Raw genomic sequence first — 25957 nt, 5'->3', positions numbered from 1 at the left:
TGGCAGGTGTCACCAGGTGGCACTGCTTTCAAAATGTCATTGTGTGCTAGGAAATGCAGAGATTGGCATCTCTTTCCTGCTGACATTTTAATACACCTTTCTGATGAGGGCATCGCTGTGTGAGAGGCCAGAGAGTTTGCTTTTGGCCGATATCTTTGATTGAAGTTGCTCCCTGGGAGCAGGGCATTGGGGTTTGGCTGAGTGTCTTGAAAGAAGGGATCGCCTGCGTGTTATTTATGACAATCTCTGCTCCAGGATGAGTGTCTAAATGTAAATTACTCAATTTGCCTTTAGAGTATATCCACTCTGATTTCTCCTCCACTGAGAAACCAGTCTGCAGGGCGCTGACATCTGCTAGCATTCAGAAAAGAAGCAACACATGTTCCTAGAAGTTAAAAATGGAAGAGACATATTGCATTTTCTAACATTGTTTTTCCCTCTGCCAGTGCCAGTGTTTGTTCCCAGTGCTTGGGTCTGGCTATGCCTAATACAACTCCAAGTGACTTAAGTTAGTACAGTTGCCATCATTTCTCAGAGAAAATAGTGCTTCCACCATCCAGATATCTGTTCTTGTTTAATTTACAGGTTTCCCTGTTATTGTCCTGTCTTTCCTTTATGCTTAGCCATTTACTTTTCCCTAATTAATTTCTTTCCCTGCTTTTTTTGTATGCTTTAAATTACATAGTTTTAAATTGCATCGTCCTTAAGGGACCTCATCCTACAACTGTTAACATCAAGGGAGGTGATTCTTCCCCTCTACTCAGCACTGGTGGGCCCAGTTCTGGGCTCCCTGGTATAATACGTAGGTATACTGGAGCAAGTCCAGTGAAGGGTCACCAAGGTGATTAAAGAACAGGAACATTGGACGTATGAGGAGAAACTGAGAAAGCTGGGACTGTTCAGCCTGGAGAAGAGAAGGCTCAGTGGGATCTCGTCAATGTATATAAATGGCCAAAGAGAAGATGCAAAGAGGACAGAGCCAGGCCCTCCCGAGTGGTTCCCAGTGTCAGGACCAAAGGCAAGGGGCATAAACAAACATGGGAGGGACCTTCTGATCAGCAGGAAACATTTTTTCATAGTGAGGGTGACCGAGCAGTGGCACAGGTGACCCAGAGAGGTTGTGGAGTCTCCATCCTCAGAGATATTCAAAATCCAGCTGGACGTGGACCTGAGCAAACTGCTGTAGTTGATTTCCACTATCTTCAGGGCTGAAAAACAGAGAGTTAACATAGCCCAGCTTCATAGATTTGCTCCTGTCCTGTCAACACTGCGCTGCTATTCTCTCCAGCTTGTTAGTATTTTTTCTTATCCCAAAACACTGTAATTAATTCAGACACTAATACGCTTAAGTCAGCAAAGTCATACCATACAATGGGATACTTCTGAGTGTGAAGTGACAAATTTCCCTTTTTTCCCCAAAGTGTATGCATCAAAAGCAGTTCCCATATTATTCCATGTTTCTGAGTCTTAAAATGTTTCCGAGTCTTAAAATGTTTCCATCCCAAAATACTTGTTTCAGATTATATTTTTCTCTTGTGTTCCCTTACAATTTTCTATGATTTTCTTTTACTAAATTCTTTAAGTAACTTTATATTGTTTTCATGCAGTTACTTGGCATCTTCCAACTTAGTGTCATCATCAAAATTAACTAGTGCACTTGGTGTCTTTTCTCTGAAAGTATTTAATCATAGTATATTGCACTAGATAACATTACCTCCAACAACATTGATCAAAGTAGCACCCTTTACAAGTTCCTCCTTGCCATATTTCCAGACTTGACATTAATTTCTATTTTTTTTCCCCATCATTTAATTACAAGCCTATATGACCATGTCAACAGCTGAGAAATGTTAGCATTTTTTTCCTGGATTTATGGGACAATACTAGATTTTACAGCCGTTCGTATACATTGATTGCACTCCTCTAATACCTGCACTGTGGTGATTGAAATCCCTGCAAGTTCATGCTGCACAAGAGTCAGCCACCTTCAACTGAAATCTAGATACCCGTTTAAAAGCCTAATTTCCATCCTGTTTCTAAAACTCTTGGTGTCTGAGCTTACAATTTATGGGCAAAATTGCTATCACTTATCAAGCTCTCAGCTCAGGCAACCCACCGCTGCATTTCTCAATGAAATCCCTCAATGTTATTGATTCTTATCAGAAGCAGAAGGGACCAAATAACCCCACGCTTACCATGCACACGCCAAATGGCATTGTAATGTCCTCTGCCAAGTGTCAGCAATGAGCAGGTCTTGGCAACAGCTCCAACACAAAAGAAGTTTGAACCATGAATTGGACCTTCATTTATTTTGAATGATACGGCAATAAACCAATGACTCAGTGGATCGCTGAGCAGCCACACTTAGGAAGCTGGAGAACTCAGCACAACAGCAAAACAGGACAAGCAGCACTCAACTTTTTAAATGCCAAAGAGATAACCATATTTTAAAAGTCAAGATTTTGTAAAAGAAGTGATGGAACAAAGTCATTTTTCCAGTAATGTAATGCATGTCATCTGGGGGAAATTTCTTTGCCAGCTGGTCATCAAACACTGTGACTGATCGCCGTGTTGTTCACCAATTGCCTGAAAAGAAAGAAGGATCTACCAAGTGCAGGCAGTTAAGTACTCAGTGTGATGGCTGTCGGTCATTGAGTTGCATTTGATCTAACCTCATTGACATCAAGAATTATTGACATCCAGAATATTCAGATTGGATATTAGGAAAAATTTTTACATGGAAAGGGTTATTAAGCCTTGGAGTGGGCTGCCCAGGGAAGTGGTTGAGGCACCATCCCTGAGATATTTAGAAGACGGGCAGACAGTGCTTAGAGACATGGTTTAGTGATGGCTTTTGTCAAGCGTTGGGTTGATGGTTGGACTCGATGATCTGAAAGGTCCCTTCCAACCCAGGCAATTCTATGATTCTATAATTCTAAGAATAGGGTGATGGTGGCTGTGGCAGGGGGTTGCAAGCAAAAGTGAATATAACTCTATGGAGCTTAACTGTCACACACCTTCAGAGACAAACTCATTCCGTGACTCGCAGACAGCTGTCTTAGGAGGGGGTAAGTCATCTCTGGATGACTTTCTCAGTTGACTGCAGAGGTATCTGAAATGCCTAACTAAGACTAGATGTGTAACATTGGCCAACAGCAGGTGAAATAGATCTTACCCTAAAAGTCCTGTGAGAGGAGGTAAGTATCAGCGGAAGTCAAAAGGCAGCATTTAAAAGATACTTTGAATGTGCTTACACTACCTTTTTTATCCTAAAAGATAGGTTAAAAATAGGAAAGGCTAACATTTAAGAGAGAGCTCAGAAAAAAATCTGTATTTGAATTCCTGTAGCAGTTGCATGTTTTCTCTCTTAGATAAATGTCCCCATTCCCAGTGCCGAATTCCCAAGAGGAAGGTTTTTATCCACATAATTAAATTAAAATAAAATGTCAACAGGATAAGGAAAACCAGACACAGCTGTTTTCAAGCCATCGAGATCTGTGCTACACCATAGTGCACTGGCAGAGTGCATTCCCAAGGCTTCCAGAGCAAGGACATTTAAGCCAAAAACGGTTTACAGAGACCAGTTATTTCAGTGCTTCACAGCAAAACACACACATGGCAATTCTGAGGTCACAACTGGGAAGAGTGAGAGGAAATTTGGCTAACAGTCTATGGATCAGGGCAATGGTTATTTAGAAAACATCTCACAAAAATCAGTGTTTCAATTTACTGAAGGTTCGAGAAGAAAAGAGAAATTCAAGAGTTCAGTAGTGTCCTACAGACTTCAAAGACTAGAGGAAATACAAGAACACAAAGGTTTTATGGAATTATTGGCTCCAAAGAGTCTGCAAAACTTTGTCTGAAAAAGAGATATCTAGTCGTTGAAAAAGAAGAAATCAAACATCACATATAATTTTTTTCATAATCATTAATACTGTATCCCACAGAGTCATATGATTGTATTTCGAGCATATTTCCATATTTGAAAGATAGAAAACATCCATTTTATCTGGATGTTTACCTGTCAGCTGTGGTGTCTCCTCCTCACAGACTCTTGCGGTCTGAAGCAGTCAGGTTTCAAACACAAATGAATGCAAAAAGTCTCCAGAACTGAAGCAATACTGCAATAATTATTTGCTCACCGATATTTACATCATTTATTTGCGCTTTGAATGAGTAAATCCCCGTCAGAGAAAATAAAACTGTGATTACTTTAATTCAATTCATTACTGTAAGTCCACCTATCATCCAGCTAATTTACTGTGCTCACAACTGTATCTCTGCATAATGAATTAGATAATATTTTTTTAAATGTCCACAAATAATTGAAGTCCTGCTTCAGCAAGGTGGTAAAAGCCTGTCTTTATTGAGCAAAGTGCACAGGCCTGTCTTTAATTTAGGAGTCTTTAACTTAACTACGAGGTAGTAATGGCAACAAGATAGCCAGCTGGTCCCTTGTACCATCTCATCAAACTGTTATTTTTGTCTTCGAGTAACTTTTCTTGTGAAGTTTTGCTTATTAGTGAGTATGAAGTGGTAGGCTGATTTAAAAATTGAGTTTTCTATGTCGGCTAGATGTTACGTTTTTAAGCATAAAACATCCTTGTTTTTAAAGGCTGTTATGTCACTGGTTGATTGACTGACAGTATATTGTGTCCATACATCCTCTGGATTAAAAAACAACCAGAAAGGTTTGTATTATTTGTGTATGTATCAAATATTCCTTTTGTATTAGGCATTTTTCCCTATCAACTATTTGGAGACAGTTCTTGCACCCCAGAATATATTTCTTGATGAGAAATCTATGGAGAAAAATAAGCCATGCCATGTGAACATCTTCTTTTAATTGTCCATTACCTGTGTCTTAGTTATTCCTAGTGTCTGACACCAAGTGATGGCTCCAAAAACACATTACTGTCCTATTAATGTCAGTCATTTCCTTATTAAGATTTGTACTGTCTGAAAGATGCAATGAAAAATAAGAGAGCCATTTCCAAACAAAAAGTGAGAGAGAGAACGGATCAGTACTTAGTAATGGTATTTTCATACTGATAACCATTTCATCATCCTGGGCCATGCACGCTTGCCATCAGTACACACAGCAAGACTATTGGGTAGATAAATTACTAAATCTTCACAGTGCTGTGTCATGGTTTAGGCTTTTTAGGGTATTGTTTCTCAAGTTCAGGATTCCAGCTGGAATTCAAAAAAGGGAGCCTGATTTCCAAAAATGTTAGTATTTAATAAAGTAGTCTGAGAGCCCAAACATTAGGGAGCAAGTACCAAAGCTGGGAGTCTCATACTCAAAACCTTGCCCGATTCCACTGTTAATGGGAAGCCTTAGTTGGGAATAGTGAGGTTTCTCAGGAGTCTCCAGTTGTATTATCGTGGATGTGCAGTACAGCTGCCCAATTTGGGGAGGCCGGGGAAGGCCCCATGAGTCCATCTCTAGGAGCACAAGTTGGGGATGCCTTGCTTCAGGAGCCCTGCAGGTGTAAGCGAGTGCCACACCAAACAGTAGTCACGGTTGCTTTTGTCAAAAGCTGGTGGTGGTGTCTAGAAAGTTGAAGATGTTTTTTCATTTCCTTCCTCAGCCTCTCCCGTTGCCCATGAGACAGTTGCAGCTCCACGGCTCCCGCCTCTCCAAGGAAGGAGTTTGCCCCCAGTCTTTTGGTTTGGTGCTGTTTCCTCTTAGCCCAAAAGAAATCGAGATTCAAAGGGCAAAAGTGTGAGGATATGACTATAACGGGAGTTGTAAGAAATACTATAAGCCAAAAAAATTAAGTACAGTGTATCGTGAGGATGATTGTGATAGTAAAGGGGATAAGGAAATGTGACATTCTGTACCCTGAGCAGAGTCTGTGCGACACACTGTAAATAAAACACTGAATTACGTGCTTTCAGACGATGATAAAAAGAAACATTGAACAAGCATCTCACTTGCTGAGTACTGCCTGTTCTGTGCACTGAACAAAGCAGGGGTCCTGTGGAAAAATAATATTTTGTATAGCAAATAAATAGGGTATCAGAATGGCAAAATAAAGCTGCACAAATAATATTATTTCTGGCATTTTGTAACTCTGAGGACAATATCTCACCTTGTAATACAGGCCTTTATACATTTATTTTCTCATGGAATTGACACGGTATTGTTATTAAATGTGTTGTACTCCTTTAAATTTTATGTGTCATATTCAGCTTTTAAGGAATTTAGTACTTCAGTTGTGTCATATACTTTCTTCTTGTTTATATAGTTTTAGTACACTGGAGCGAGGAAATGTATATTATATGTAAAGAATTGCAGAGGTTAGGTAAGTTAGGAGAGATGTACAGAAGAAGCGTGTAGGGCAGCAAAACTAAGCAGATCATCCTGGGGTGGTTGCATGCTCATGAATCCAAATTATCTCCTGCACAGTTGTAGCAGGTTAGGTACCGAGGCCATAGTTTGACAATGAAGTCGAACTGGCTTTAGATCTCCTAAATCTCTTGCTCAAAAGAGGGGTGAACAAACGATGCAAAGTACTACTCCGGCATAAACTCACTGTGTCAATTCAAGCTGTTCAGAAGTCGATAAATTGGTTTTGTGCCAGAAGATTTTGTGCCAGAATAGGTAGTTTGACTGCGTCATCCTGTGTCTCATCTGATATCATCTGTCCTCTCACTTCTGGCATATGTGAACACATAAAAACAGAGTAAGCACCATATCATGTACTCTAGCTAATTTGCATTGCCCGTGTTGTGTCCCTGCCTGTGACAGGGGGGTTGGAACTAGATGATCTTTCAAGATCCTTTCTAACCCAAACCATTCTATGATTCTATGTTTGCCAGGGGTCATATTTTCATTGCCAGGGCACTTAGCCACGTGCAGAGCTGGCATTGAGCAGCAGTGGAGTTATCAGGAGCAGGGTGAACCATCTTTCAGCCTCCCTGAAGATCTCCTCGGCTGGCCTTTCTGCGTTGTGGCCTCCATGGGATGCTTCTCTCCTGCATGCTGGACACCAGCAGTCGATTCCTGCATTCAGTCTGTTCCTATTTCTCTTTCAGAGCCGACACGCTGTTTGATGTTGCCTCCTACCAACCCCTGGTAATAATATATTTTCTGGTAGTCTTTTTGTAAATGAATGGAAAGTGTTCATTTTTACAAGTGTTAGAGAAAGAACTGCCATTTGTAACACCCACATTGTGAGATCCATTTTTAAGAGAACAGAAAACAGATTTCTTATTGAAGGTGAGAGAACGTTTTCTATGGTAAGCATGACATCCAAATTCTGCTTTACACTTATGACTAAAGCTGTTACAGATCTTTTGTCTTTATTTTTTCTTGCTTTGAATTAACTCATCAGCATGTGAGATACTTCTCTCATCAATGTTAATAATAATAAAAAAAGGTATAACTATGTGGGTGGCTTGAAGTAGCACAGGGATGGCTAAACTGAGTCAGATCAAAGGTCCATCAAGCCTAATCATCTTGTCTCTATCAGCGGAGATATCGAAGGAGGGCAAGAACAAGGCAAGCATGTAGTGATAATACCCCTGAATATACTCCCCTGATCAAAAAATTCAAGGCTTGAGAATTTCTTGCTTAGTGGAGATGTCTCTCTATTTAATAGCTCTTGTTGGGTTTATCTTCCATGAACTAATTGAGGAGCTCCTTGAACCCGGTTTTAAAATGACATTTTTTGTTCAGCTGTTTTTACAGAACGTGATTTTTCTAAAGCCTTTTTAGAAAGCCAAAGCCAAGTTCAGGCATGGTTTAACAGAAGAAAATCTCATTGCAATATTGTAACTGTTATAGGATGTCCGACATTGAAAGTTACACACAGGTTTTCAAAATAATTTCTGGCTCTCAGGTTCGTTAAGAAAACCTGAACTAACAGTAATGTACAGGGATCTAAATTGAGCCCTCAGAGAGTTTATGTATCTGGGATGCAGAAATTGGGTGGATCCTGTTTCAGTGAGCTAAAGTTAAAAAATCCCAAACTGGACGAAAATCTCTATCCTGGTAAATAGTAGGGGGAGAGGCCCAAATGAGAGCAGCCTGTGAAAATGGCCTGTGGGGAAGCAGCCACGTGTCTAAACCAGGATGTCTCTGGGTTGAACCTGCCCTCAGCCTGGCTTTGTCAGTCAGCAGCACAGCCCCTGCTCCGACCCCGGCAAGCTGAAGGCACAGCACTGCGGCTGACAGGGGTTTAGAGTGACACCATCCCACTCCCACTCAGTTCTTCTCTGCAGCCAGCTCAAGGTGCAGAGAAATTTGGTGCAGGAGCATATGGGCTTAACCCCAGCTAGGAAAAAGTCAGTTTTCTTCTGTATCAGCGCAGCACATGGAAAGGCTCTGTTTCCTCTGCAGCTTCTCCGGGCATAAAGTTCTCCTGCTGCTGTATGAGAACAGAAATAATGAGGGGAAAAAGAAGAGAAGAAATTGAGGGGGGAAAAAAAAAGAAACAGGAAAAAAAAGGGTGGTACCAAAGAATGAGAGAGAAGGTGGGAGGAAAAGAAGAGGAAAAATGCACACATAGTAAATGCTCAGGGCTTACCGATTTTAGAATCTTATCCCCAGATCCTTGCTAAATGCTCCAAGGCTTTTTAGCATAGATTTTTCATTAAAGTCAGGTTTGGGTTTTTTTTAATTCAAGGTTCAGTCTTTGGGTTATGTGTGTTTATAGGTCATTGAGTTGTTCTGTATATTCAGCTTGCCTGCCTTTTTACAGAAAGGCAGGCATGTTTAAGGATGAGACAAAGAGAATTGCATTTAAGAGTAAAAAACCCTTTCAAGAAAACTGTGTATTCTTCTCTCATTGTGTAGCTTTTTTTCATAAATAAAAAAAGAAGAAGCAATTAGGTTGGGGCCAAGTTGTGCTTGTCTTTATGAGCCTGTACCGTCCCTTCCTACCAGCCCCTCTTCTTCTGACAAGGTGGGTTGGGTGTCTGCCAGGGAGGACTTTGGTCTGGGGAAGGATGCTGGTCTGGGGAAGGTGGATTTCTGGCCTCTGAGCAAAATGCCTCCCTGGGGACTCTGGGGAGACTGTGCAGCTTGGTGGCCACTGCCCCCAGCCCTCACCTGTGGTGCAGGCTGTCGGATGCCACTATGATGAATAAGGAGGGTTACCTGTGCCTGCTTATCCCGCTCACAGCAGTGGCCCAGCCACACTGCAGGACTTTTCCCAGTAATGCTCAGGGAATACTAATGTGACCCCCTCGGCTAGTCCCCTGCTACAATTCTGAGGCTCCCTGCTGCTTTTCCGAGTGTGATTTTTTTGATGACAAATCCCTGCCTGTGCTAATGATTGTTCCTAGCAGCGAGAGTGGTGTTACTGGAAACAATGTGGAAAAACGTCTGAAGTGAGTTATTTTTAGAGCTGTGGTTTGCTTGACTATGCTTAATGCTGGTGTATTTATTAAGGCCGTGGAGCAAATTAAAGTGTCAGGAATAAAGGTCTATGTGTGTGCAAACTTCCTTTTCCTCTAGGCAGAGCTGTAGTTTAGCCTGAACATACAGCAGCTGCTATCTCAAGATGGAGAGCGGAGATAGAAGTGCTAAACAGCACTCGGTGAGACTATTGGGATGTATAGTTTTGTCATATATGAAAAATGATACAATTACAAACAAAAATTTTGCCTTAGAAAAAGCCCATTGAAAAGGAACGTCTACAAAGCCAAAAAGCAAAACCAGATTAGTTTGCATCCTTTTCTTTTTTTTTGGCTGTTTTTACTGGGCAGGTAGCATATCTTCAGTTGCTCAGGAAACTATGATGAGATTTCTTTTTTAAATTCACAGGTATTAATTTATGTAAGATTATATAATATTCAGTACGTGTACCAAAAATAAGATTGACCCAGCCTAAGTAATCTACTCTGTTAGATAAAAGATAGGAACATTGAAATCATTACAACTGTAGAAAAATGTTCATGACACTGTGACATTATAACCTGAATTTTGCTTTCCTGTTTGCATCACTGGTGGATCATATTGACAGTAATATCCTGTATGAAACAGAAGGCAATTTATAGAATCTGTAAAGGAATCTTAATGAATGTTTCATATTCAAATCTTTGTGTTACTTAGGATACACATCAGCAACTTTGCTCCTTGTTAATGCAGAAATATCTTTCATAACCCTGTTATAATCCCCTTTCCTTTAGAGCGAGATAGTTTGTCACCTGAAGAGCAGTCTGGCTCTTCAAAGGGAAGGGAAGAAATCCTCAACTTGCAAAGATAAAGAACCTTACCATTAGGTGTTCCTAGACCTTAAACTCAATTCTAGGTGGGTTTTGTTTCTGCTGCCTGAATTCACGTTCAGGGTCTGCACAGATGTTCATTAATTTCCGTGAGAGATACATTTGAAAATAAAGTCCTGCACACTATTCCCCTGGCCTTTAGTTCAGAAGGATGCTAGATCATGTTGAGTCTCAATGTCAAATATCTCTGTGGGGAAAGACTAGAAAGCCTGACCTATTTGCATATGTGAGGGGGATATGGCAACAGCCTGCTGCACTAATATAAGAGGAGAAGGTTATTTTACAATAATAAAATTGCAAAGATGGTAACCTGCAGTTCAGAAAAAAGAAATTCCTCCTTGTTTTTACAGACAAAAAGGAAGAAGAGTGAGAACATCATCTCAGAGGCTGTGGCGGGTTTTTAATAAGGGCTGGATGGCTTCATGGCCCCTAAAAACATTTCTATATAAATGAGTTGAGATAATAAGGCTAATCAAATGTCATGCTTCAAGTAGTTGGTTCATGGCCTGAAGGGGTTGGGAAGTGCTTTTCCTCCACTGTACAGATGTGCTTCATTGATTAGGATTTGTCCATTCCAGACGAGGGTTGCAGAGCCAAAGGCATCCCTGATGACTTGATGCAGCCAGTAATTCATGTGGAGTCCCGTCAGCACCTTGAGTATTTTTTTTTACCTGAATGAGTGCACAAGCATTGCAGCAGCCTGAACTCTGTCATCGACATTGGTTAAATAGTACCATGTCATATGGCAGTATTGCTGACAGATCGTTAAAACTCTGCTTAAAAGTTTGCACTGCAGATCAAGGTGCAGAGATTTACTTGAATGGGTTAGCAGGTTGGCAGGCTTGCACTGTATCAGCAAGGCTGAATTCACATAACCACTTGCTAGTTTTCGTGAAAGGCAAAGAATCCCTCATAAAAGTTGGCGGTTAGAAGCTTAGGCTTCTTTATTTCATTTTATTACCTTCTTTCTCAGAGCATGGCATCCACAGCCGATAGCGGTACAGTGCAGTGCGCAGCCTGGCATGTGTGTCAGAGCCTTGATTCGTTAAGATTTGAGGTCAGAAGAAGGAGATAGTCCAATATCTGTTGGATATTCCAAGGTCAAAGGTATGGTAAATAATAAAACCTCACAGAACTACAATTGAGTTAAGAAGATGAGGACATATAACACTGTCTCCATAAAACATTCAGAATATTAAAGCAAATAACAAGGTATCCCAAACAAGATTTGTTTTTCATATCTGCTGGGAGTTGAGAGGACAGTGCAAATAACTTTAATACCATTTGCACTGTAACTGCGGTGCCTACGGGATGCATTCACACAGAGCTGAAATCACTAACAGTGGCTTAATTTGGGTTTGCCCTACAGATTAGAATATGACGTAGAGGCTGCCTCGCCATGGCAGCATGAGCTGCCTGTGTGTGTGTGTCTGACTTTGTTTGTGTAAAAGGTCTCATTTTGGCTGATTATTGTTATTGCTAATTATTGATCATTTGGCTGATTAAAGTTCTTTGCATGCCAGGTATATAGGGGAAATTGCACACAAAAAGTGATTCCCTTTCAAATGACAGTTTTTGTTGTATAAAAGTCTATCATAAGCTCAATTCTAGTTGGTAAAAACTTTTTTCCAAGATATTGTACTATCTGTAGACAAAAACTTTTTGACATAAATTTTTGCAAAGCAAGTTAAGCTTTTGCTAAGATTTGGGGAAGATAAGAGGGCCCTCTTGTGGAGATTATATATGTGTACATATATAAAAACAGTTTAAACTGACATAGAAAGAAATCTATTAGGTCAATGAAGGAGAAAGATGGCAATTTTGCTTATAGCTTTGAGTTGTATAAATCATAGCAAAAATTTCTGGGTTTGATTAAATGCTACCAAGTATTTTAGTAGAAAAACAAAATTAAGTGTAAAATAGGAAGTCAGTGGTCTGTCTTATAAGTATTCAATTGAAGTATCCTGTCATCTGCTTGCTTAATGTCTTAAAAGACATCAAAAAAACCTTAAAAAGCGTATAGTTCCATCACAAGAAGAGGAATGTTAGGGGAAGTCGATATTTTTGTCTTACAACTGAGCAATATTCTTAGGTTTTGTGAATTGTTTCACTGAATGAATAGGAAAGACTACTCTTACAGTGTTTGCATTAGTAGAATCACCTGAAATTCTTCAATATCTATATTGTCATATTGTTTACCTTATGGGAGGCAAATCTCAAAAGTTATTACCAAACCTACATATTTTAGAAACTCGGCATGTAGGACAATAAAATGGTTGTGATGCCTGGATTTTGTGATGATAATTTATAATTTATGGTCATTATGCTTGATGTCAGAATTAATAAAGACTTGAGGCAAAGCTTAGAGACAATAAATTGATGTACTTTCAAAGGGATCTCAATTACTGGGCCTTTTTATTGTTAATTGCTTTATTAATTGAGCAGAATTACTGTACTGATTCAAAATGAGTTGCAGTGAAAAATCCCGCAGAACTTTTCATCTGAGCATCCCAGATTTGGAAGAGAGCATCTGCAACTGAGCTATTAGTTGGAAATTGGATGCAGCTTGGTTAGGGAGGGAGCCTTAGTACATACCGTGTGGGGCACAAACTGGTTTCCAGTGAAGGCAGCCGGCTATAGAGGACCACTGGGGATGCCTGTGCTGCTTGTCTTACCTAGGCAGAGAATAAAATGGAGTGGCAACAGCTCCTTCAAAAACAAGGAAGAGGGTGAAAGTAAACATTGTAGTTGAATTTAACATAAATATTTTTGCTCTGTTTCAGGCCTAACAAAATCTGACTGAAGAAATATAAATGTCAGAAGATTTAAGGATCTGGCTACCTTTTATTTGTCTTTTCAGGGGTTCTTTGAAATAGAATTTTCCCAATAAGCTGTATTCTTGCTGGCAGCCAGGACTCTTGTGATAACAGATCTCTCATAATTCTGCATGAAAGTATGTAGGTTGTTGGTTTTTTTCATTATAACCATTACAAAAAGCCTTATGTTTTTTATGTTACTGAATAGGCAGGAGTACTGCATCCCCTTCTCTTTGCTTCAGAGCTGCATGCTCGCTCCATCGCCCAGGCAATCACCCGCTCTGGGGCACCCCTCCTGAAGCAGGGACTTGCTCAGACCTTGCTGGCAGCTGCTTAGAGACTGCAGCCTGGTAGCGAGGAAGGTTTTGTGGCTTGTCCTGTGTTCAAAAGGGATATTTTGTGAATCCTGTTGTGCTAAACCGTTACCCGTGACTATAGGCATCAGACTTGATCAGGACGGTCCCTTCCCAACCTGGTTTCTGTAACCCTTAGAGGCTAAGTTGGCAAAGCAAGCTCTAACTGCAGGTCCTTCTTGCTGCACTGTCTCTAGGTTTGCTCCTCTCTTGTCCCCTGCCTGTCATCACCTTTCTTTTCTCCGGCGAGCCCTTGTTTTTTGCTGCCGCATGATGCTGCAGGTTATCCCCTTAGCTCATCTCTCCTGTGCTCACAACGTCTCTCTGAGAAAGGCAGGTCCCACGCCGGGGGAGGCAGGTTGTACAGTAGTGCAACATCCTTATTTCGTTTTCCCTTCTGTGCAGTGGCATAGCAAAGGCAGAGACAGGAGAAAAAAAACATTTTGGAGGAAAAGATCACACGTGCCCCAGATTTCCACGGTTCTTTTGAGACACAGCAATGATCTGTGCACAATAGGGATGAGGTGGAACGGGGGCGATGTGAGCAATGGATTCCTCCTTTGCCAGTCGTGGCCACAAAGGATTTATGACTCTCTCTGGCACAAAGGTATGCATGGTCTTGCATACAGTATCCTTAAAGAATCTTATGGACACTACATGTATTTATTGTTTTTTCATAGTATTTCCTCCTGTGTGTGCTCACACACTGTCTCTTACAAGGTAGAAGGTTTTTATTACGCATGTCTTCACAAAACAACCAAATTCTTATTATTTGATTTATTATTGCATTTTATATTTATATTTCTTTCAGTGAGGGTCTTGCTACTTCATGCCTTTCAGCAATTTAAAGAACACTTAAAACAACTGAGCTTGATATAATTTAGGCAAAGAACAAAAATCTCTGGAGAAAACTTTGTTAGATTTGTATCTCATCAAGAAATGATTTACAATTTGTATCATGGTTGTTTGATGGAAAGTGGCAGATTTGTTTTTCCATCAAATGGCCTAATTGTACATTTCTATTCCAGACCGCTTTGCTCTCAAATAAATTGTCATTTCCCCATCTTAACCATTTTCTATGTTCTCACACGCAGCAAAGCTGGGGCTACAATTCTCAGCCTTTGGGCTGAGACATGTAAATACCCAGCATCTGTCTCTGATAGCAGAAGGGAAATGTATCTTCAATAAAGTATTTCACAGAGCGGCATCTGCAAAGTTACCGTACAAGGCAGAAAACATAAGCCTGAGCATAAGGATTTTCTGGTGGACAAGCTGGTGACAAAACAGGGTATGCTGGAAGAGGAACTTTCTGGTTTAAAGGAAAATTATTTATGAATTTCCTCAGGGCTGGTCTTAGCTCTGATCCTATTTCATGTTTTCCTTAACGATGTTGCACAAAAAGCTGAAGTATGTTAATGGAATTTGCTTAATGACCTTGAGGATTTCAGTAGAAAAGGTGGAATGAAGTTTGGTAACGCAAAGTGCAAGATCATGCATTTGAGACCAGCAGAACCAGATTTCTTCTATCAACTGAGTGCTTATCAGCCGAAACAGGGGGAGCAGAAAGACCTCCGTCTATTAGCCAGTAACACAGTGAGTATGAGTTTCCAGAGTTACCTGGCCACATAAAAAAATGAATGCAACGTGAGGGTGTATCAGAGAATACGTTGCCAGCAGAGATCAGAAGTATTTATTTTACAAGGCACCTGTGAGGCCTCATGTGAAATTTGCCCGATTCTAGCCATGTGTAATGAAATGTGAAGTTGTGCAAGGTCAAGTGCCAGGAAAGGACTGCTTGGAGGGTCAGGTACTAGAACAAATCTCAGGAGCTTCTAGCATGTCTTACATTCGTGAGCCTCCTATCAAAAGCTAGCATGGAACGCTGAGATGTTGGAAAACTCAGGGTGCATCTCTGAGTGAGGTGACTCTAAGTGTGATGCAAGGGTTTTGAGGGACTATAGAGTGGTCACTTCTGGCTTGTCTTATCAGAAGAAAGAATTACGAAGTTCAGCTTCGTAAAATGAAACCAAGAGGTGTGATTGCTCTCTGATCTCCAACTTGAACGCCATTTCTCCTTCTCTGATGTCACATTCATAAATCCTCTTGATGTATTTGAAGTGTTAAGCCGAGAGCAACTGGATTTGGGTAGACCCAGACCAAGTTTAGTCCGGGAATGAGACTCATGTTCCTAACCATGAGAAGCAACCTTCACCTTCCCTGTTCAATGGGAGCAATGGCAGGAAAAGGGTGTTTCAAAAGGGGCTAGGAACTTTTATGAAGGAGATAATAAAGTGCTGTTATCTGTGTGCAGGGAAGGGCACTCTGGTGGCTCGGGGAGCCTCCTTTTGCTAAATAAATCAGCAGACCATGTTTTCTGGGTACCTGAGCATCCTTAGCTCTTACTCCTGTGTGTTTTCTTCACTGGCAAGGAAGCTGAGTCTATCTACGTGTTTAAATATAGAGTTAGATGCCTAACTTTATGCTCTGTGTTTGAAAATTTATGCCTTAATCCTAAACGCAACACACAGGAAAAACATGTGTTAACTCAGAAAGCTCACACATACTCATATGCTATTTGTGTGCATTTTCTAAAATACTGGCATTAAAACTATGGGTAGCTACATCATTTCATTAGTCTAGGAGCTGTTCAAGATCCAGACTTGATACCTGTGAACAGAATTAATTTCTTTAGGAACATGTAGTTGCTGCAGTGTCCTCTCCAATTTCTAGAGACTCTATATTGAACAAAGTGTCATTGAAATAAATATTCATGAAGTTGCTCAATAATTCAAGGTGTGCTGATTCAGAGTGTTATAGCCCTACTTAAAATCATATACAAAAACACACCCAGCCTCATAAAAGACAAAGCACACATTCCCTGTTTTGGGTAGCCAGGAAAGAACAGGGGAGGACAGGTATGATCTAGTTGGCAAGTTGGTTCTGGTTTGATGTCTTTTCTGAGAGGACTGTACATTTGGTGACAGAAGGCTGTGCACTGTCACACAGAATGGCAGATTCCCTGGGGCCAGAAGGAACCTTAGGAGGTCTCTAACCCAACTCCCTGCTCAGAGCAGGGTGACCACTGAGCACGGATGAGGTAGCTCAGGGCTCTGCTCTGTGTGGTTGGGTCTTAAAGACCGCCAAAGATGGAGGGTGCACAGCTTCTTCCGGCAAAGCTTTCCCAATGCTTGAATATTCTCATAGTGAAAATTATTTTTTGTGTATCCTTCCCTTTTACAATTTATGACCGTTGTCTCTCCTTATCCTACCATGTGCGTCAGTGAACAACCTGGCTCCATCTTCTCACTGACCTCCTCTTAGCTACTGGCAGGCTACTCTTTGGTCCCCACCTAACGTCTTAGACTTGGCTTTGAAATACTTCATTAAAATCTGCATCCTCACAAGTTTATATTCTTCTATGTCAAGAAAAAAAAGTCTCAGCACTCCCAGTTTCCCTTTGCAGCAGTAGGTCCTGAGATCTGTTTTCACTAATGATTTTGAAGGGTGTGTGGCAATGTGATGTGTAAAAGGCGTGATTATTATTCTAATGGTTATTCATTACTTTAAAAAACTATAGTATAACACGTCCTAACTCTAAAAGCCTACAGCATTTTAAAAGAAACTTGTCAGTTTGCATAGTCCCAGGCCAGTTGTCTTAATTCCTAAAGTATTTGAGGAAAAAAAAATAATTAGCCTCTACAAATGCGTTTTTACCCATGTTTTGCAGTAGTGATGTAGCGATGTAGCACTGTATTTTGAAAGTCATCTTTCTTCTATATAATACAAATCTAAAACAGTGCTATGTTCAAATAGCTTACCTAGTATCTCACTCTTCTTATATGCTCGTATAAATCTACACCATTATTGAATTTGATCTAGCTTCACTTCAAGGAAATTAGACTCTTTAGGTGGAAAAATTCCTAATGCATATGCAGCATCTGTGTTGGCACAGGTTCACTCTCTTTCTTCTACCCTTCTGGATTACCCTAAATCACTGCTGTTAAAAGTTGTTTGATGTTAGAGAGTAAGTGATTTCTAAAGACACTCTTTGTCATCTGTCATTCTTTAATCAGGTGTGGGACACTAATCTTCTGATCAACAGCCATGCAAAAAAATAAGGAGTGCTGTAAAGCTTTCCTGTTTTTTTTCTGATAGCATGGATACAGAATTAATTTTGGTATTTCAGAGGATTTTTTTTTTAAAAGAAAGCACCTTCCAATTTCTAAGCAGTAAAATCAGGACTTCTATAATGAATCCTAGAGCAACAGATTAATGTAAAAGAAACTGCAGTTGGTGACAGGGAGTATTCCTGCTAATGTGCAATGAAATGTGAGGTTTCCTAAGTGCTTCCCAGTGCCTAAACACCACATTTCTCTTGCCCATAACAGACTGTATTATCGTAAGTAACTTCTGAGCGACCAACCCAACTATCTTTGCTTTGTCTCACTGATGTACTGATATATGTACTGATATATAAGCAAGGACAACAAAATTATGGTAGGCTGGTTTTCTAACTGCTGGTTTGGAGGTTTGTGTGAAATAATAGACAACTTACTTAAAACTTGTGTTTACTTGGGGAATGCTACAGCTCTAGAAACATGCTTAGAAAGAGATACCCTAATGTGACTGGTGTATTTATATCATTGGTACAATAAGTCACGAAATGGAGGTTGTCTGTAGTTACTTCTCACTCGTTACAAAATGTTTTATTACTGTTTAGTTTTTGAGGTTGGCCTGAAGCTTGCGCGCTGTGAACACGTTTGTGCAGGCGGGGAGCCTTTGACTCCAGGCATGGGGTTCACCATACAGATGGAGACACCTGTATGTAGGTGCCTACAATGTAGACATCTCCAAGTTAGGTGGGTATCTAAGCTCCTGTTGTGCTCAAGGTACACAGTGCAATCCATAGGGATCCTCTAAAGTGATACAGCTCAAGCCAGAGATGGCACCCACCTTTGGTCAACTGTGTGACTCTCTGGACACATACCACCGCCTCTGTTGAGCAGCTCCCCGCTGGCTTGAGGGGCTGCTTAGACATGTAGCTTACATGTAGACCACTGCATTTAGATGTCTTACCCTTACCCTTAGATGCTCTTCTCTGAGTAGGCATGTCCTGCATATTTAGCTGCACTACGTATCACTGGGATACAAAAGGGATAGTTAACCAACAGAATCTTGTAGCCAATTTGGAAATAGAAAACAGTGGCCGGTCTTTTTCTGGTTGGATTTAAAGCCATGGGACGAAATCCCAGAGAACAATAAGACACAGCTAAAATTTGATAATTTTCTACCTCAAAATGCAAGTTTGGTTTTTTTATTTTTCGTTGAGTGTTTTTTGCCTCTGCTGAAGTCAATGGCAGGTTCGCTTTTAATGTGGAGTAACCAAGCCTCTGTAGGACATTACAGCCACTGTTTTAAGTAAGCACAGTGCCATCATCGCAGTTAAAAAGAGCAGAAGTGGTGAGTGCTCAGATCCTCTGTGAAAACAGCCAGTTAAGTATTTTTCCTACATACTGAATGGGTGATGTATGTGGTAAGAGTGGGTAAACGTTGACTTCTTAATGGTGACAGCTGTTCTTTCAGTAAAAGACTTGTAAAGAAACCCATGAGAACCTGAGGGGGCAGCTAATAGTATTGAGCTCACAAACTTCTGTAAAGGATGTCTTAGAAAACCATTCCCATCACAGTGATCTAGCATCCTGTGACAGATGCTAAGCTTAAGAAACCTATGTGCTGGTGTTATATCATCTTTTCAAAAGTTTATGGGCTAGCAAGTGTTTATCTGACTTGGTGGATAAGCCGTATGATGCTTCCTGCAGCCAGATGGACATGCATATAGTTTGTGCACTGTTTCATAGCTTTTTCCTTACAGTACTGATGTTCTAAATAAGAAGCATACAGTCAATTCTTGTTACGTTGGGCAGGTTAGCTATAAATTAAACACAGCATAGATGCAGCACAATAATGCACAATAATGCTGCCAGCCATGAGCTGATACATCTACATTACGCTAGGGTGACTGACCAGTTTGGATCATCCCAACAATGTTTCTTTGCTTTCTGTGCCCTCCACCATCCCTGTTGCATGCTTTTATTCCCTAATTGTTCATGTATTGCATTATCCTTATTTTTGTTTCATATGTTTACCCTCTTCATCGTTACCCATACTGATGATATTTTGCCTGAAGAGAGGTTGCTGATCAGTGGTTAACTTCATTACTGCCTCTGAAAACTTGGGCTTCAGGATAAAACTGGAAAGCATATGGCTTTTGTTCACGTAATGCAGATCCTTCTTAACCCTTCGTCTTGCCACAACCTCTGTTGCTAGCAGAAGTGTGCTGCCAGGCTGGCTTTTGCTAGGTATTTCAGACCTTTCCTCGGGAGCACACTCCCAGGATTTTAAAGCTGCTAACTTCTTGTGTCTACTTGGGTCGTAAACTTGACCAGGGCTTTTATTTTCCCTGCTACCGGGAAGAATCATAATGTGGATGGTTTTCTGTTGCACCTGGGTTTTTCAGTCATTTTGGTTCTTCTTTCTTTTGTCTGTTAGTGTCTTCCAAAATATTCTCCAGTGACTCTTTTCCTCCACCTCAAATACTCCTCTGTCTCTGCATCAGCTGCTATGGGTGTGCTGTTCTCCTTTCATGAAGCTCATCACTCCTTGCACATAAGGTCCTGCCTTTGAAAGAAGAGGGAATAGCTTGGTTTTTCTCTCCTCTAATCCTCTGCAAGAGCTGCGTGAGCTCTTCTTGTGCCGGCTGCTCCACACAAGAGTGGGAGCAACAGAGACGATGCCATTCATCCTTCTTCCCCAGGAGGCCCTAGAGGATGTTTTTGTTCTCGATGGGCGGTGATCCTTCCCGTATTTAGTAAATCTCCCCCAGCCGGGTCGTCTGTTCCGTGGTGATAGAAGAGGCAAAATGCCCTGGTTTGGGATCACCTCCACTAACATCCGTCTGCTCCTCTGAAATTAATTTCTAAACCAGAGCAATACTGTTGAAGGATTAATGTAAGATTAGAGTATTTGTATTGAAATACCTTATAATATGAAAGAAATACATGTTCTAAGGTTATAACTAGAAGCTCATTTTAGCTCTTGTATTAATTAAAGGTTTCCTTTGACTAATGCTAATGAAGAGACTGGATTTCATGCCAGTGGGACTGGAGCCTTCTGAATTCCCAAGTGCTTTTCAATTCTAGTGTAAACAGTAGTGTGCAGCCCATGCTTCACCACAGTGCTTGTTTGGGCCCTTGCATGGATCATCAGGCCCATGCCCTGACCATCACTGTGCTTAGTATCTGTCCAAAAATCAGCTGTCCCATAGTGGCAACTTCAATACCACATTAATTGCACTGCATTATGCTCAAAAGGAGACGGTTTAATCTGGGGAAGTTGTATAAAGTTTCCTTTCAGGAGGAGCTAATGTTGTGACTACTAGTTGGGCTGGTGTTGTTTGAAATATCATCTAAAGTGTTTGTACTTGTCTATGTGTTTATATAGACAGTCACAAGATACATTGGCAAATACACACTATGCATTTAACTGTGATTTTTCTTTCATTGCCAACTGCAGCTTATGGTCCAATTCCCCTGTAAATGTTTACAGGCACACGTGCACGCACGCGCTTGTAGATAGAGATATAGATACAGATGCAGATACAGATATAATTTGTATGGTTTTTAATTAATTTTGAATGCTTTGTGTAAAACATCTTCTCACTGACATGCCAGCGTATTCTGCTTGGCTAGCCTTTAAGCACCAAGGCTGTCTGTGACAGCAGTTTGAGTAATCGATGATGGGAATCTGTTGAAATGAAGCCAATAAGTCCGAGATGAGTTTAGTTTGTCAAACAGGGTAACAGAAGTTATTACTTAATTCTTTGGTGAGTATTTCCCACAGCGGGTGGCTGTGAAGTTTAACATAGCCATGTAAGCACGAGCAGGGGGTCATTTACACCGACAAGGAGGAGTGCACGTCTGTGTTCAGAGTGGCTCAGGATGGTCAGTGTGTAGCAGAATTGATGCTGTTTTACTGAGCAGTGAAGAAAAGAGAGACTGAAAGCCATCCCTAGTTTCAGATTTTTGTGAACTACTTTTTGTCTTTATTTTGAGCCGACTCCTCAGCCATTCCTAGTGTGATTGCACACTGTGTATTAGGCACTGAGAGCTCTGAAATGCTGCTATATTTAATCCGTTAATGTCAACATTTAAAAACAATTTCCTAAGATAATTTTTATAATTTTCTAACTGAAATGTGCGAGACCTATGTATTTTTACTTCTGTCATTATTCTAGAGACGTGACATCCTTTTCCCTGAAAGAAAATCTTTTGCCACGACCGCTGCGCAGCACCCCACAAGTCTTCTGTGTAGCATTGAAACAGTGTCATCTGGACAGTGGCCTGGATCAGGTGGAAAAAATCTTAGGGTCTTCCAACCTCAGATTGGTTAAAAGGGTGACAGAGAGTCACGAACAGAAGGTTAAGCAGAGGGTTGTGAACTGTGAACGTGGTGGGGATGGCTGCACTCGTAGTTGTTAGTGCCTGGGAAACTAAATGTGTGTCAGGCTGCTGTGAAAGGTTGTCTGCCTGACGAAGAAGCCATTCGGTTGATAACACCAGGAGGCAACACTCTGAAAGATGCACAAACCAGAGGCAAATTAATCAGGACAGTGAAAAACAGATGCAGAAGCCAGGTAGTCACAAGGAGGAGCGGCAGCAGACTGGCGAAAGCTTCTCGCCCCGTCTGCATAAGGGAAGCTGTGGATGTTACACAAAGACGTGCTGTTCTCATTTCCCTGCGTTTGCTTTGTACCCCTGCCTATTGCACAGCAAACACATTTACATATCCAGGGATGAAATGGAAATGATTGATGCAAAGGAGGTATTTTTGTTAATTGTTGTTGCTCTGAGTCATGCCTGACTGGGACTGCTGGAGACGGGTGAGGAAAGACAGAGCTATTATTAGAGGTATAAATAATTGTCAGGAGGAACTTTTAAACCCATCTGTTACCACCTATCAACATCCAAAATTATCTGATGAGGAGAGGGGCAGCAATACAAGGACTAAGCCAATGCCACGACTCTGGCAATGTAGAGGTCGGCAACTGCCTCTGAATCTCTGTCCTTTTTTTTTTTCATTTCTGCTCCCTTGGAGCTTCAGTCATTTTCTGTTACAACCCCATCAGTGCCTGCTGGGTGTTGCAACAACGCTTAGAGCTGATGGGTGTTTGAGAGTTTCGCTGCTTTACCTGCACAACACTAGTGAAATGCATCCACTTTTCGTCTTAATGTGCTCTCATACATGCAAGGTAGAGCCAAGATGAGATGAGCATCCAATTTGAGACGGGAAAGCTGTGCTTGGAGTGCTTAAAGACAGTGCTTTTCACAGTGGGACTATACTGCAGAGCACACAAAAGGATTTCTGGCCCTTCCTGCTCTGCAGGAGTAGTGAAGAGGGATTTTAGAAATATCTGTATGGATGGTTGGGTGGTCCTTGGGTTCATTATTGATGTGGGCTGTGTAAGTAACTGAAGTGGATCAAAACAGCTGAAGTGCAGTTTGATTCTGTGTGAGTGGCAGCCAGAAAACCCAAGCCCCAAATTATTTTGGAAATATCATCCTTCAGAATATCATCTGACGCCAACACAAATCCTGGTTCCCAATGCAAGTGATAATGAAAATACACCCCTGGCACTCCCTAGTTTATATCCTTCCACCTGTAGCTCTTCTGTTGTGAAATAAGCTGTGAAACAGCTGTTTCCACTAGATAGTAGTTCAAGAAATGACTCTGCAGCAGAACACTGTCTGTAGTTTGGCCTCCTAACATTATTCCAGAAAATATAGTATAGATCCTCTAGGGGGAGAACTCAGAATGAATAAGGACAAAGCATTCAGCTCTTTTTTTTCTTTTGCTTTGTTTGCACTGGGGAAAATACCTGTATTTTTAGAAATATGTGAGAAAATACCTGTTTTTATGAAAAACCTGAAGTTTATGGAGAAGCTACGGGGAATCTTTAGTGGCAGAAAATGAGTAATATCTGGGAAAAAAAAAAGGTAATTGTCTCAGAGATTGTTAGCAATTTTGAGATTTTTCATTCAGCTGGAGTTAGCTCATGTATGAGATGGCCCTCACAAAGTGTGGGTTTGTTTACAGGGTTACATGTCTGCAGCAAGCTTGCCTCCTGCTTTCTTGCTTCATTTCTCTAAGCTTAAGAAAGTACTGAGATCAGACTTTTCTTAAGAAATCTTAGGGCTCATGATTTATTAATGTATTGTTTGCAGTCAGATGAGTCATGCAAACTCACGAGCCAATTTTAGTACCAGACCGTGAGTTAATTTTAGTCATGAATCTTCTGCTGGTTATTCTAGCTGACAGAAATTGTAAGTATTTTGGTTTTTCTTTGTCTTTATGATATCATCCTATAATTCAGGTGAGTTTTTATTGAATAAAACATTTCCCAGTAAAAAACTCAATCTGTGAAAGCCTGCTTGAAGCATATTCAATTGCAGTCCATTTCAGATTGCCAGAAATAGATGAATTCACAAACTGAATTCAATAGCTAAGAGATGAAGTGACAATGTGAGTTCTGCTGTTATTTGCTCTATTTCAAATCAATATTTCTTGGTGTCTCTTTTGTATTCATGACAGGTGAGGTTGAATAATGATAATCTTTATATCAACAAATGCTTTTGTACTACACGATTATAACTGATTTCAATCAAGCACTTGTCTAAAATTAAGTCATATTAACGGATTTTGGGTCTCTCATTATCTTCACTCCAACCCATTTAATAATAGGGTTCTTCTCAAGTGGGTGGCTCATGCCAGTCTTCCACATGGTGTTATTTTTAGCACTTGCAGCATCCACATGAAATTGCTCATCCTCCTTTCTTCTGTATTCTGACCAAGCGCTGTAAGGATTATCATCTTGTCCATCTCGAGAGACATGCATGTCTCAGTCCAGAAGAGAAGTGGCAAGATTATATAAATTTCTTTTCCCCCTGTTTCTGATATTACTGGTGGTTAGCATTTCAAAGTAGAGGGGAGTACACTTCAGTTAGTTGGCTTTTGCATAAAGTAACTACTGCTGAACAGCTGATAGGTCAAGGTAATTCCGTTTGTCTGATAGCTGCTTATTTCCTTTGATCTCTCTCTCTTTCTCCCAATTTACCTTGTGTTTTATTCACAGTATTTATGAAGCTTTAAGCTTTTTCTGTCTCAGAAGTAGTCGCTTAAAATGTCTACATTACACTGGAAAAAGTGAAGGGGGTGGTAGCGGTGGCTAGTAATCATTTTATTGGAGAATAGGAAAACTGAAATCCTTTGAATCTTAAAACTGTGTTTAATGGTATGTTTCAGGAATTTCTATTACATCACGATGCTGAGGGATCCAGTGTCACGGTACTTGAGTGAATGGAAGCATGTCCAGAGGGGTGCGACTTGGAAAACTTCCCTTCATATGTGCGATGGAAGAAGCCCAACACCAGACGAGCTGCCTACCTGTTACGAAGGAGACGACTGGTCTGGAGTCACATTACAGGAATTCATGGATTGTAGCTACAACTTGGCCAACAACCGCCAGGTGCGCATGCTAGCAGACCTCAGCCTGGTGGGATGCTACAACTTGACTTTTATGAATGAGAGTGAAAGAAATATGATTCTTCTCCAAAGCGCCAAGAACAATCTGAAAAACATGGCCTTCTTTGGACTCACGGAATTTCAGAGGAAAACGCAGTATCTCTTTGAGAGGACATTCAACCTGAAATTCATTTCCCCCTTCACCCAATTCAACGTCACGCGGGCCTCCAACGTGGACATCGGTGAGGATGTGCGGCAACGGATAGAGGAGCTGAATTTCTTGGATGTGCAGCTTTACGAATACGCAAAGGACCTGTTTTTGCAGCGCTTCCAGTACTCCAAGCAAGAGGAGCATCAGAAGAACCGGCTAAAGAGGCGAGAGGAGCGGCGGCTGCTGCGGGAGCAGAGGGCTCACCACTGGCCGAGGGAGGAGGCAGCAGAAGTCACCGTTACTGAAGATTATAATAGTCAGGTTGCAAGGTGGTGACGCTCCTCCATCTTGACTAACCAATGAGAGGATCAGAGAGTTTGTGCAACTTGGCTACCTGGGAATTAGCCAAGGAATGCCTACCACTTTGGTAAATGAGACCGCGTCTGACAACTACCCCTCCTTGTCTCTGTTTTTCTTGGTTTCTGCCAGTGAGGAGAATATATTTTTTTCTCAGTTGGCATTAATTAGTGTTATTAAATGGCAGTAGAGTAGATTCCTGTCCAAAAAGACTTCCGTCAAAGCCCTAAGCTATGAGGATGGTTTAAAGAGAGAGCATAAACAGATGTACCCTATACAATCTAAGCTACCAAAACTTGTGCAGACATGAATGAAAAATTGAAAAAAAAATCTGTTTTGGTTCCTCTGTGACGTGAGAGCTGGTTTATTTCATACTGTCCTTTGCAACTGTAGTGCACAGCTTTCTAGTGAATGGAGGAAAGCGTATTGCCCTTCACACTTCTACATACTGTATTTTGATAAAG

At 40.9% G+C, this 25957-nt stretch overlaps 1 protein-coding gene across 1 annotated transcript in view; it reads left to right on the top strand.

Annotated features, from left to right (window-relative positions):
* HS6ST3 (heparan sulfate 6-O-sulfotransferase 3) overlaps positions 1–25472 on the top strand; it is a 309727-nt gene extending 284255 nt beyond the window's left edge. The window contains exon 2 of the mRNA XM_074145993.1: positions 24767–25472. Within this exon, the coding sequence (XP_074002094.1) occupies positions 24767–25472 (706 nt within the window). The remainder of the gene's footprint in view (positions 1–24766) is intronic.
* The last annotated feature ends 485 nt before the right edge of the window (positions 25473–25957 follow it).

Source organism: Numenius arquata, chromosome 1 (genome assembly GCF_964106895.1).
Source record: "Numenius arquata chromosome 1, bNumArq3.hap1.1, whole genome shotgun sequence".
Lineage (NCBI taxonomy): Eukaryota > Metazoa > Chordata > Aves > Charadriiformes > Scolopacidae > Numenius > Numenius arquata.
This window is presented reverse-complemented; position numbering and strand designations above follow the sequence as displayed.